The sequence below is a fragment of the Actinia tenebrosa genome, unplaced genomic scaffold (genome assembly GCF_029948245.1).
Source record: "Actinia tenebrosa isolate PJP-AT-01 unplaced genomic scaffold, QUT_ActTen_1.0 PGA_scaffold3__52_contigs__length_22856419, whole genome shotgun sequence".
NCBI classification, from domain to species: Eukaryota; Metazoa; Cnidaria; class Anthozoa; order Actiniaria; family Actiniidae; genus Actinia; species Actinia tenebrosa.
In genome coordinates, this window is record NW_028292580.1 from 21,959,906 (window position 1) to 21,973,357 (window position 13,452).

The 13,452-nt window shown below is 38.2% G+C and overlaps 1 protein-coding gene across 2 annotated transcripts; it reads left to right on the forward strand.

The window, feature by feature from the left end:
* Positions 1-240: 240 nt before the first annotated feature.
* On the forward strand, positions 241-12,331 carry LOC116295692 (DNA/RNA-binding protein KIN17). Of its 2 annotated transcripts, none has more exons than XM_031703595.2 (17): positions 241-447; positions 1,140-1,234; positions 2,344-2,387; positions 2,877-2,956; positions 3,629-3,671; positions 5,451-5,533; positions 6,571-6,619; positions 6,854-6,906; positions 7,041-7,089; positions 7,725-7,797; positions 8,051-8,152; positions 8,674-8,710; positions 8,789-8,842; positions 9,403-9,471; positions 10,278-10,377; positions 10,894-10,994; positions 11,538-12,331. In XM_031703595.2, the coding sequence occupies exons 1-17, from the start codon at positions 328-330 to the stop codon at positions 11,601-11,603; spliced, it is 1,218 nt and encodes a 405-aa protein (XP_031559455.2). In that variant the 5' UTR covers positions 241-327; the 3' UTR covers positions 11,604-12,331. The 2 variants fall into 2 exon arrangements, with proteins under 2 accessions (XP_031559455.2, XP_031559456.2); XM_031703596.2 differs by having other exon boundaries at positions 8,677-8,710.
* The last annotated feature ends 1,121 nt before the right edge of the window (positions 12,332-13,452 follow it).

Below are 13,452 nucleotides of genomic sequence, written 5' to 3' on the forward strand. Positions count from 1 at the left end.
ATTTCTTTTTTTCCTTTCGATTTGTTGATCCATTTGCAATCTTACATTTCTTCTCTTTCTTTTCCGCTAAACAACGTGCAAATGATGCACAACTTAAACAGAGTGAACGACGAAAATTTCGAGTTTTCCAAATACGTTTCCGCACTGCACGGCTCATCTAAAGGATTGTAATCATTGGGTGTCCTGTGTTATATTACCCACAATGCACTTTCGCAGCTCGGAACGCCTGGCGGTTTTTGCTTTAAACGACTGTCTCAACAACACATCGATTCTATTTTCTGTGTTTTTCTAAACTTTTTATTGCCATAATACACAAGATTTTCCAATATGGGGAAGGATAAAGGAGGTGCTTTGACTCCTAAAGCGATTGCTAATCGAATCAAGGCGAAAGGACTTCAGAAACTGCGCTGGTTTTGCCAGATGTGTCAGAAGCAATGCCGAGATGAGGTTTGCAGTTTTAGAGACTTTCTTGAACTTTATTGAGTTTTAAGGTGTTTTCTGCAGCTTAGAAAGTTGTTAAAGATGTGAATCGTGTTTCATCAAGAATTTTTTTTCTCGCCTGAAAATTTTTTCCCTACTGGAGCTCGGGTATTTTTCTGAGAAAAAAATTGCTTGATGTTACACAATCTATTCACATATTTACTGGGGTCAGTTTATTATCATTTAATATATTCTCTCTTTATAAATTAGATGGATGAGTGTGAAATATAATACTTACCTTAAGACTAGCAGCTGCATTAGAATGAACAACAGAAATGAAAAGAGCACCTCACTATTAGTTGGGTGGCAGAGTTTTAGCTCATAACAAGCAAAAAAAGAAAAATGGCATTTAGATATAAAATGGAATATTTTAAAACGATTTGGATGAGAAAAAGCTTTGCCATTCAGCACATTTTCCCATACAAAACCTTATAAAATATATCATTTTATATTCTATGCCATTTATACTATAGTCAATAATATGAGCTGAAACTTTGCCCTGTTGATAATGTTGAGCTGCTCTTTTTATTTCTAAACTTCAGTTTCCCACAACTGCTCATTGTAAGGGAGGTAGGGTCACGTTACCTAATAGTGCAAGTTGTCTATTTTGTATGAATTGAACATGACATTTCTAACATAGTTGTTCATTTTTGACACAGAATGGATTCAAATGTCACACATCATCAGAATCACATCAGAGACAGCTTCTTTTATTTGCTGATGATCCTAATAAGTTTATTGATTCATTTTCAAAGTGAGTGGTGATAATTAATTGTAGAGGTTTTGTGCGATACTTTTTGTGACAAGCCTTTGTTATTCGTGTGCCAACCAGAAAGCAATATTGGCTGGTGACACAAAGCAACTTGTGACAAGCTTTTGCAAAAATGGTTGGCATATAAATATCACAACAGTTTTGTTAGTAAACTCAAGACAGCCATTTTTGAGGGTATGAGGAATAATAATTGCTTGGGTTTTACAAGGGAAGACTTCAAAGAACATAGTACTCTACAAACTTTATAAAGATGTATTCATCTGCTTAGGAGAAAGCAAATTTTTCCGTTATCCATCATCCATTATGCCTCCTAACTTTCCAAAGGGCGGACAGCACTATGTGATGAATAAATCTTATCCAGTGAATAAATTTATTGGATAACACCATCGACTTATCCACTGGATGAAGATTTATTCTTCAGATAGCACTATCCCTCCTTCGTACAACTGGGCCCATGGCTATATTAGCAATTAGTCCTCAAGCATGAATGAGCTATTGACTCATAGGCCAAGAGGGTGAGAGGACTAATTGTTTTAGTCAAATCCAACTAGTCGGTCAAATACTTAGATGCAAACAAGTCATGAATTAAAGTTAAATTCAATTGCTTTGGCTTTCAAAGGCAACACTTTTTGCTACTAGCAGCTCATCAAATCAGAATACAGCATTGATAAAACACCACTAGTTGAATTTATAAATTATAATGATAGCCTACTAGTAACTCATCTGCTCATTAAAGTTAAATTCAATTTTTTGGCTTTCAAAGGCAGCACTTTTCACTACTGATAGGCTATTGCTAATATCCTACTAGCAGCTCATCCAATCAGAATGCAGCATTGATGATAGACCACTAGTTGAATTTGACTAAAATGTTATAGCTGCTCAATTATAACCACATTTGACTAATCAACATGTGAACAGTAAAACAGGACTAGCCAAAGGGTATTTAGCTGGACAAGTTCCAGTTTTGGCCAGATGTTGCATGCTCATTGACTGACTTTTTATAGCTTGCTATGACAATCAGAACTATTGATGACATAACATTTTTCCATTTTTTTATTTATTATCTTACCTATCATTGGTATTTTTTACAGAGAATTTCAAGACGAGTTTTTAACATTATTAAGAAGAAGATGTGGTATGTTATTTATATTTTAAGCTCCTGTTTCCTCTATTTGCTTCCATCTTAGTTCTTACTTGCATTGTCGGACAACCTTCAAATTTTACCAAAATCCTGTTAGCATGTCGGTTTTCATGGACTTCTGGACAAGGGAGAAGGGGGCTTAATATGACCAGAAATGAGGCAAACAAAGTTTGGGAATTTTTAATTTTCAAAAATGCAAGTTGTACATTAAAAAAAAAATCTAAAGTTTATTCCTCAATAAATCTTGTATAGTATGTGTCTAATTGCCATAACCTCTATACTTATACCAGAGGTGGGCATATAATTTGAAGTTGGGGGGAGGGGGGGGGATGGAGGGTGGAGGGGGGTGGGGAGTTATATCTACAAGGATATTTGCATTAGCACACTAATTGGCCTATAAGCATAGGGGGCTTAATACTAGGATTCTACATTCTATAATATTTATTATAAGTTATAGTTATAATTGTCATTCATATTTTCAAGGTACTAAAAGAATAAGTGCAAATCAAATATATCAAGAATATATCAGTGACAGATTACATGTACACATGAATTCTACACAGGCAAGTTGTTTCTAAATAGTTACATATATTTAACTGAAAAATCTGGATGCATCGGCAGACAGAGGAAGGATGGAGATGGATGGATATGGGAGAGCAAAAGGATGGATGGGCGAGTGGGTGAATGAATATTAGGTGAATGGATGGATGACTAAATGGTAGATTATACAATGCATTTCACATTAATTTACCGCGGCGGGTTGGGAAGTTAGTTCAGAAGTTCCCAAGTTGGCAACGAACTTTGGAACTTCAAGTGAACAAAGTTTAGTGAACGGTTTACATATATGTTTCACAATTTTGCTGAAATTGTATCTTAAAAAACCTCAAATGTTCCAAAACTCATATCAAAACAGGTCAACAAGATAAATACCTTGTATTGTCATAAAATCCAACTTGGAAATTAAGTTTGAAAAGCATTTCCAACGAGCTTCTGAATTCAAGATGTTATGAATTTCAAAGAGCCAACTTGGGAACTTCCCAATGAACTTCCCAACCCGCCATGGTAAAGTAATGTGAAATGCACTGTATTACTTTAGTTTACTAGTTAATAGAACTAACCATTAGTTATTTTTGAAAAGAAGGAAGTAAGATTTAAATTTTTGGATATGAACGTACTTGTATTGGGACATTATTGGAGGTATGAAGGGAGCTGACAAATTTTCATTTTTTTTCCAGTGGGAAACATTAACAGATTTTGTAAAATGGCTTGGAAAAGAAGGTATAAAATAATGCATTATTTATTTTCAAACAAAGATTGAAGAGCTGAAGTTTGGATGCTGCAATTAAATAATTATGTGGGGTTTTTTTTGGGGGGGGGGGGAAGGGGGGTCAGCAGAAAAAGACAAAAGAACATTATGTTGTTCTTATAATGACTTTTCAAATAACAAAATTTAATTTTAAAAAACTTCCTTGTTTTAACGAGGGTGGCACTTCATAGCCAGTGGCTGACAAACCTGTAGCCCTTGTTCCATGATCAAATTGGAATTTAGGAGTTGATTTTTGCGGAGGGAGGAAAACCGGAGAACCCGGAAAACCCTTGAAGCACAGGAGAGAACCAACAAACAACTCCACTCATATATAACACCGAACCCAGTGGGACTTGAACTCGGGTTGCATTGATGAGAGGCGAGCGCTCTCACCAAGGGCGCCAGGACAGACGGATTGGGTTTTACATATGTGTGATTGTTTCAGTTATTCGTAGATTTCTAATTGAATTGATATATGTTTGTTTCTAAATGGATACTACTAGTAAATATTGTTCACTTATCTTTCCATCCAACGGTCTTTCTGGTTCGAATCAGCCGTACGATTTGAATATATTTACCACGTCCACCAACGGTCTTTCTGGTTTGAATCAGCTGTACGTACGCTCTGAGTATTTACCGCTGCACTATCCGTGCCAAGTAGCGCCGGTGTCGCTTTGTTAGCGATTACTCACCTTTAATAAGTTAATCAGATTTACCTTCAGTACAGTAAAATAGACCGAGGTAGGAAAGCAAGAGCGGTTCTTTTGTGCTCTCGTCTGCTCGGATAATCCAATTATTTTGGCAGTACATAGGGCACTTTGTTTACAGAGCGATGATAGATATGATTTTGGCGAACGCAAAACGAAGCCCGAACCACGGTTCGTTCTTCGTAATACGAACTCGAGGTCAAGCTAGCCAACGATCATTGTGTTCAATTTACAAAGTGTGTTATGGTGCGGTTCGTAGGGTCATAGTCATTGGTAAGGTAGTGGGTTCCTGAAATATCTTCAAAATCAATAACAAAATAAATGCCCGAAATATTTTTAGATTCTCAAAAAAATAAATGCCCCATCTGGGCCCATTTGTAGCCAACCGATTGACATGTGATATATGATCTGTGATATAGTTAATATGTATCATCATCTAACTTTCTCTACACTAGGGAATGTTGATTATTATTGTGTGGGTTCCTGTCTAAGTACAAACAGCTTTTTCTCTAGCAGGGTTTGCTTTCGATTTCCCATTTGATTTGTTCCTATGATCTATTTGCAATTACTTTATACCGGCTATTGCAATCACACATATGTAAAACCCAATCCGTCTGTCCTGGCGCCCTTGCTCTCACTACTACGTCACCCGTTTTTCCCTATCATTTTTAACAATTATTATCCGCCAAAGGCGGAGTGAATATTGGGCAATGTTTACCAAGACGTTCAGTCTTCAAGCAGTGAGGAAAATATTCTCCGATGTTCACTGAGGCTGATGTAAATAATTGCTTTAGTATAAATACACAGGTGATCCTTCCAAAAAAAAGAAAAAAAAGAAGATAAAAGACATTTTTTTCTGGTAACAGCAACAAAGTGGCTGGCCGCCATTTTGGATTATCACTCGAGGTGATTATCACGTGATAGTGTGAGTTTCTTGACCAATCAGCGCGCAATATTTTCTATATAATCGCCTGTGTATTTTTACTAAAATAACATATAATACAAGTTAGAGTTAATAGTCCTACTGCATATTGCTTTTCCTAGGGTTATGTAAGGTGGACCAGACAGAAAAAGGTTGGTTTATTACCTACATAGACAGAGACCCTGAAGCTCTTGAACGACAAAAGGTTTGTACTAATATTAATAATACTCCTTGATTCAAATTTATTAATAACCTGAAACAACCTCTTGAATAATCAAAGGCAGGGCAGGGGTAACTTAAGAATCGAATTCAAATTTAGTATGTTGGGTTTTGTTGAGGGAGGAAAACCAGATAGCCTAGAGAAAAACCCTTGAATCAAGGGAGAGATCTAACAAATTGCACTCTGATACCTCAGAGTTTTTTTCTTTTTTTCTGCACTCTAAGACCTCAGAGTTGAAAGAATAGTGCACTAGGACCTGCACTAGCTACTATTGTACCACACTTGAAGCTGTATAAAGTCTCTTTTCTTTCTCAATGTTGATTTTGAATGAACTGAAACTTTGCTAAAGCATTTTTTTTTCCAAACCAATGTGGTTGTTGATTATAATAATTAAAATAATAATAATTATATAATAAACTTTTTAAATGATTTGATACTGGTAAACTAATTAGCTAATTAGCTGGTTTGAACTGGAAACACATTTATGGCCCGGGGGGTACTCCCCTATATTTTCTATACGGGTGCGTGCCGCCAAACAGGGTATGGTTAATTCAGCGATTCTACTCTGGAACAGGATATATAAATTTGCGCTCGCTCTGGGACAGGGTATATGAAATCACGCTTTCTCCTCTCTGGAACAGGGTATCTATTTTCACACTACCGGAAAAGGTTATGGTTTTCGGCAATTTTGCTCTGGAACAGGGTATGAATTTCAGCGATTTTACTCTGGAACAGGGTCAGGGTTCAGAGGGCTCAGTGGCACATCCCTACCCTAAATGGGCAAGAGTACCCCCCGGGATTTATGGTTACCATAGCTTGTTTTCAAGAAGCTCTCACTGTCCAGTGCTTCCCAGTCATAGATTTCATAAATTGTAAGAATACTTCTGGACCACTTCACAATAACAAAACCTACGACTGAAAAGCAAGCAGTATTAATGACAGAAGCACTGGAGGGAGACAGCCTCCTGGAACCCAGGTTAGGGATATCATTAATATTGAATGTTAATCTGTATTACTTATAGGCTCTTGAAGCCAAGGAAAAAATGGAGCTAGATGATGCTGATAGGCAAGGTGAGTAATCTATCTGTCCATCCATCCATCATCCATCCATTAGTCCGTCCATCCATCCGTCCGTCCGTCCGTCCGTCAGTCTGTCAGTCCGTCCATTAGTCTATCCATCCTTCGATCCGTTCGTCCATCCATCCATTCATCCTTCCATTCATCCTTCCATCAATCCTTCATTCCATCCTTCCATCCATTACTTTTTTGTTTCTTTTGTATTTATTTTATTTTATTTTGTTTCAGCCAAACTGCTCCAGAAACAAATTGACCGGGAATTAGAAAGAAAAAGAGATGAGGTAGTTCAAAAATACTCTTAGTATTTTATATTAAATATGCAAGATTGTAATTCCTTTTTTGACTGCCTTTATCGTTGTCAGTGAGCATAATTTTAAATAAAGTTTGCATTATTCTTCGTTGTTCCCTTTCTTAGCCCCAGACTGTCTTCACTGAACTACAAAGGGAAAATGAGGAGGAAAAAGGTACAGATTCCATAAATTTTGCAAACACAAAAATATTTTGATTGAAGGAGAAAACATTTTTTCTTGGCTAAAGACTTTACATTGGAAGTGACTTTGGGGGCTAACTTATTGACTTCGTAAGCAATACTAACACATGTCACACACGATCACACACGATACTTGGTTCACTCAGTTGGATTACATTCACTTCTTCTGTGATATTTCTGTAATATTTCTGAAAGAAAACACTAAACATCTATAAAATATTTCACAACTATATTGGATCGAATGTGTATGTATGTGGATCGAATGTGTATATAGGTGGATCAAAAGTGTATATAGGTGGTTCGAAAAGACCTGGACCTGGTTCGAAAAGAACTGGATCGAAAAGACTTTGGTTCGAAAAGACCGGTATTCTTGAACCTTTTGATTCATTAACGATACTTGGGGTATATATTATGAAATTTCAGGCTCCAGCAGTATTAGGCCATACTCACTTACATACTTATTCTCTATTCAATACTTGGAGCAACACTGAGCAACAGATCTAGAGAACTTGAAACTGGAGTATAAGTCAACTCAGTCTTCTTCTTGGTCAATCTTTGTTTGAATGCATTTATCTGACTTTTTTGTTTGTTTTGTTTTTCCATTATCAGTGGCATTTAGCCTTGGTGGTGGTCTAAAGAAAACTGATGAGCAACCCGGTCCCAGTGGCCTTTCAACGCAAAGGTAAATTATTATGCTATAAGCTCTCAATAAAAGATTTGCTTATGCTATCATTTTACTGTCTTTGCACCTTTGAAATGCACAAGATAAAAGGTTTGTTAAAAATTAGAATGTTTTGGCTAAGTTAATAATTATTTGATTGATAGGAGCCAATTTAAACCCAGGTGTCTGTAAGTTGTGTAGGTCACAGAATCTTACAGTAAAATGTGTTGTAAACTATGAAAACTATATCTATATATCTATATTATCATTAAAGTGCAACCACTGCAGAGGAAAGTACAAGGAATGCCCTTGAAAGTGCAGCATTAGCAGCAAAAGAAAAAGTTAAAGACAGAAGAACAGAAAAGGAAAAAGAAAGGTAAAGATGTCATTAATAAATAGCATTTTCCTCTGTCACCAGTGAACTCTGATTTCCATATTACCATTGTTCATTGCTACAAGCTGATCTAGACAGCAGTCATGACAGGGAAATCAGGTAAATGCATGTACACTACCATCAATCACAGTATGTAAGGTACCAAACAGTTGCCTGATCTCCCTGTTTCAACTGAAAAAATTTATAGCTTGCTATCACTAGACATCACTTCTGGTAATAGCTGCATTTTTAATGGCTTGTAGAATCTTGGAGGTTGTTTTAATCTCTTGTTTTCTGGTTTCGTGTTGTAGAAATAATCAAAGACAATAGTTTGAGGACTTATTTTGACATGTTTTGACTTAACATCCCCTAGTTGCCCCTCAGTCAACCGCTTGTTTGCCCCCCCCCCCCCTCCCCCAGTCAACTCCAAAAAGTCACCAGATTGATAGTAAGCAATTGATGATATAAAAACACATGGGAAAACCCGTCCAACTCATGTAATTATTTCTTTCCTATCCTTGCAGTAGAAAACGCAAGTCAGCCATGGAAGAAATCATTGAGGTAAGGATGCATGAATAAACTATACCTTTTTGATAATATTGCAAGATATATTGATGCTTCATTTGCTTGATTTTCTAGATGGAAACAATCAAAAAGGAAAAAATAAGCAAAAAGGACTATTGGTTGCACAAGGTAAAGGAAAGTTTCTCCTTTCTCCTACTTCCTCTCCCACTTCTTCTGTCCCACTTCCTCTCTCCCACTCCCTCTCTCACACTCCCTTTCTTCTCCACTTCCTCTGTAATACTTCCTCTGTCCCACATTCTCTGTCCCATTTCCTCTCTCCCATTTTCTTTCTCCTACTCCCTATTTCCCACTTCCTCTCTCCTCCACTTCCTTTCTCCTCCACTTCCCCTCTCCTCCATTTCCTCTCTCACACTTCCATTCTCCTCCAATTCCTCTGTCACATTTGCTATCTACCATTTTCTTTCTCCAAATCCCTATTTTCCACTTCCCCTCTCCTCCACTTGCTCTCTTTTCCACTTCCCCTCTACTCCACTTGCTCTCTTTTTCACTTCCTCTCTCCTCCATTTCCTCTCTCCTCCACTTGCTCTGTTTTCCACTTCCTCTCTCTCACTTCAATTCTTCTCCACTTCCTCTTCCTACTAGACGCTCTGGCCCTTAAGGAAGAAGAGTTTGGTAGTTTGGGCTTATCATTTCAGATACTGATTCAACTGTTTGTGATGTTTTTGAAGGGAATAATTGTAAAAGTGATGTACAAAAAGCTTGGCGAGAAATATTACAAAAAGAAAGGCGTGATTAAGGTGGGTATTAACGATTTTTATTGACGTTGTTTACCATAGTAACAATACCTTTAGTGCGCGCTTTTTTTTGATTGGTTCGTAATCATGCTTGACGGTGTATGTATGTGGCTAAAGCCAGTAAAGCTTCAAATTTATCGAAACCCCGAAACAACCTCTGAGGTAATCAAAGACTAACTCAGATCGAATTGGAATTTAGCGTGTTAGGTTTTGCGGAGGGAGGAAAACTAAAGAATCCGGATCAAGGGTAGGAGACAGGGAGGAAAAGCGGTTTTTAGCTTTACGCCATAAGGACAGCGTTACGTATTTAAGCTCAATATTATGTAAACACCTTCTTTTGGAGCTAAATAGCAAAATATCAAATGCAACCAAAATTTATTGAATGCGTATTTGAGATATAAAGCCGTGTACTTTGGGAGAGGTGATATTTTGATCAGCAGAAAAACTGACATTTTCGTGAAAACTAATAAGTAGATTTATTCTAATAATTCGACAAAATTTCGTCACAAGTTTCGTGCAGCAGTGACCCAAATGAAACGCTTAAAATTTTGGAGTATTAAACTCAGTTAAAAAAAAAAAAAAATCGTGAAAGTAGCGGGCTCTTCGTTTTTCCGCCCTATCGGGCGTAAGATCAAATGAAGACGAATGAACTCTACTCACATGGGAATCGAACCTGAAACCCCAGAAGTGAGAGGCGAGTACACTTAGCGCTACCACCCTTGATTGCTAGTGCGTCAGTGTCTTACAATCAGACCTGTTATTCATATTACTGCTAAAAAAGAGTACATTCATTTTCATTAATTCCTCAGAGTGTCGAAGGTCGTTACGTTGCAGTGGTCAAGATGCTTGATTCTGGAGACGTCATTAAAATCGATCAGCAGCACTTGGAAACCGTAATCCCTGCCATAGGTAAGGGAGCAACTAATGTTTAGTGTAAGACTTTCCATTTTTCTCCGAAAAAAGTGAACAATGGTAGCTGTTCAGTTCATCCAAGAGGCTTGGGCGGAAAAGGCGTATTAGGGGGGAGGGGAGGGGGACAGCAGCGTTCCAGATCCTCATCTTCAAATAAAATGGACCTGTAGCGGGCAAGCTGAATTCGAAGAGGCATATGACGTAAGGCATTTTTATGTTAAGATTTTAGCTACCTTTCATTGCCTATCAGTGGGAAATGGGTGAGCAAATGAATAGACCTGGACTGAATTTTTGTCATTCATGCTAGGATTCTGCATGAAGGAATTAGGTTATTTTGGTGCACTAAGGCGAAGATTTTATACTAAGCATTTTCTAAGCTATGGAATTGGTGTCGAGGATTTTCGACTTTTCAAACGTTAGCTTTTGATTCAATGGTTTTTAACTCAGAGTTTTCTAGTTTTAATTCCCCTACAAAATCTAACACGCAAAATTCCGAATCTATTTACTTGTCAGGAAAGAGCGTTCTTGTCGTGAATGGTCCACATCGAGGTCTAATTGCCAAAATGGTGTCACTAGACGAACGTACTTTCTCGGTTTCGATTGAACTTAAAGAGGTGAGACTGAATACTTTATCACAGGATGGCAGCAAAATGAAGCCAATGAAATGACATTCACCATGACTTTCTCATAAACCTGAGTTGCTGTATACGACGAAGGGAACGTATGAAGTGTCGGTAATAGAGGCTTTGCACCATCACGTGATGGCAGCCATGACAGGAGGCAGGGACAATTAAATCTGATCTAATCTGATTTACATGAGAGTTTCACAGAAGAAAAAGACTATTGTCCTGCCTGCTGTCATGGCTGGCATCACATGATGGTGAAAAGCCTCTATACCATTGTGCCTGGATTAAGCATATATTCGTAAGGCAATTATTTTACCAACGGTGCTTTATAAGGGAACCATGTGGGTGCACTAGAGTGTGGTAGAGGTACAAGGTGTCAAGTCTACTCCTTTTGATTGTGGGATTTTCTTTCCCATTGTCCTTGTCTATCCTTTTTTTGATTTCCATCTCGTTTCCTTCCGGTTTTTTGTGATGGTTTTCCTTGTTTCAGATTCAAACTAAGTTGAATGCTGTTTATCTGGCTTTTCACAGGGCCCTCAGCGAGGACGCATAATCGATAGGGTCGCCTACGAGGACATTAGCAAGCTGGACATCTAACATCATACTTATTTATAACATTGACTAGTAAAAGATTGGTCCTAACAGACCCTCCTCGTCCCAGTGCTTCTGGATCTTGGACGCACACTGGGTAACTAGTCCTCACTTAAATCAAACGATACGAGATTGGAGCGATACAAAAGCAGAGAAATCAACCAAGAAACAAACAGAAACATTTCATAGGGAAGAGCCGAGACTTGCAGCAGTGCATATTAATTCATCTGAAAGCGCAGGCTTTGTTTCTTTGTTATAAAATGAAATCAGCCGGGAAATCAGATTAACTCTTCATCTAACTACTAATGTAAACGAGTACATATTATACATAGTCTGTCAAATTTTAAAGAGAACAGTTTACAATATCAGGTGCACATCCATGTCTATGTTTATATTAGAGTAAAGGAATTAATGTAAACCCCTATTTAATCAAAAATTTCTTTAAAAAGGTTAGGCTCAAGTCAAACGTCGAACTTCGCATGAACCTAACCTAACTGTATTTGGGATCGACTCATATAATAAGTTTGACTGACTGAGTCAAACGTCGAACTTATATATGTCGATCTTAAAACAGATAAAACCAAACGTCCTGTTTAATGTCTAGATGCAGTCAGCAGTTACACCATCATTAATGCCAGTCCATAATCAAATCAAGAGCTGCAGCAGTCATGTCGAAAAAAATTGTTAACGGCGCATGCGTGGTGGCAAAGAATAATTAAAATGAGAGCAAAACATACTTTAAAATGATTTATGCATTTAGATCGGCTCGTGTGAGGTTCGACGTTTGACCCCAAGTCGACCTACAGTCGTTCTTCCCGACTGACCTAGTCGTGAAGATCGACTTAGTCGGTCCAAATTCAATCGTTCGAACTTAATTGGGTCAAACGTCGAACTTTACATGAACTTATTTCGAACAATTAAGTTCGGCTCATGAGAAGTTACACGTTTGACCTGAGCCTTATTGGTGTGTCTTTACGATTCTCCTCTGGAACAAGCTATTTTTAGAAGGTTTAATCTGGAACAGGGAAGTGAACCACCCCTAGTATCTCCTCTCCCGGGGTACGATAGACCATTTTCGAGTTCCAAATTACCGCTGTGTTCCTTGATTACAGACTCATTTGCACAGGGTTAGCCTCGTATCGGTGTTTAAATATTCACAAATACCAACGGTAAAGTAAAGAATGCACAACTTCAACAATACAAACACTTTGAAACTCGACGCACCTTGACTGGAACACGTGAATATTCTGCACAAACTCAAGGCTAACCCTGTGCAAATGAGTCTGTAATTAAGAAACACACCGGTAATTTAGAATCCGAAACGGGTCTCTTGAGATATTTGGCGTGATTGTCCTGTGAGCTCGTAAATAGATGGAAAGCAAGGATCTTATGTATTCCCTGTGCACCCACCCTGCAAGACACCTGGCTGCAGCACTGAATTGATTTTTTTAAAAGTTAATTTGCTATGGAAACAGGATTTCAGGATTTTGACTTTTTAATTTATTAAACAAGGACCATACTTCCAGACATCGAGTGCTGAACCGTCGTATGGCAGCGCGAAGCATTTACGGCTACGCCAGAGATTTCGACCCCGACACCGCTATCCGGAGATTTACAGACTGATCAGGAAGCTCGGCCGAAGCCTAAGGGAGAGGTTGGTCAGCCCCTAGACCGTAGATGATTAACCCCTTTTTGTTTTAGCTTCGCACCAGTGTCCCAAGATGTGCAAAAGGGACAGCATGGTGGTCTTTAGCAAGGGGGGGTCCTACATGGACGCCAGAGACACGCCGGGGTAATGAGCCCCGCCCCCCATGTAGACCTACACACTACAGATTACTACAATAAACACTAATAC

What these genes read in the sequence shown, in the direction of transcription:
- LOC116295692 (XM_031703595.2), top strand. Translation starts at nt 328, where the DNA reads ATGGGGAAGGATAAAGGAGGTGCTTTGACTCCTAAAGCGATTGCTAAT. An exon ending in GGAAAATGAGGAGGAAAAAG is followed by an intron (nt 7,090 to 7,724) that starts GTACAGATTCCA and finishes TTCCATTATCAG; the next exon opens with TGGCATTTAGCCTTGGTGGT. An exon ending in AAAAGAAAGGCGTGATTAAG is followed by an intron (nt 9,472 to 10,277) that starts GTGGGTATTAAC and finishes TTAATTCCTCAG; the next exon opens with AGTGTCGAAGGTCGTTACGT.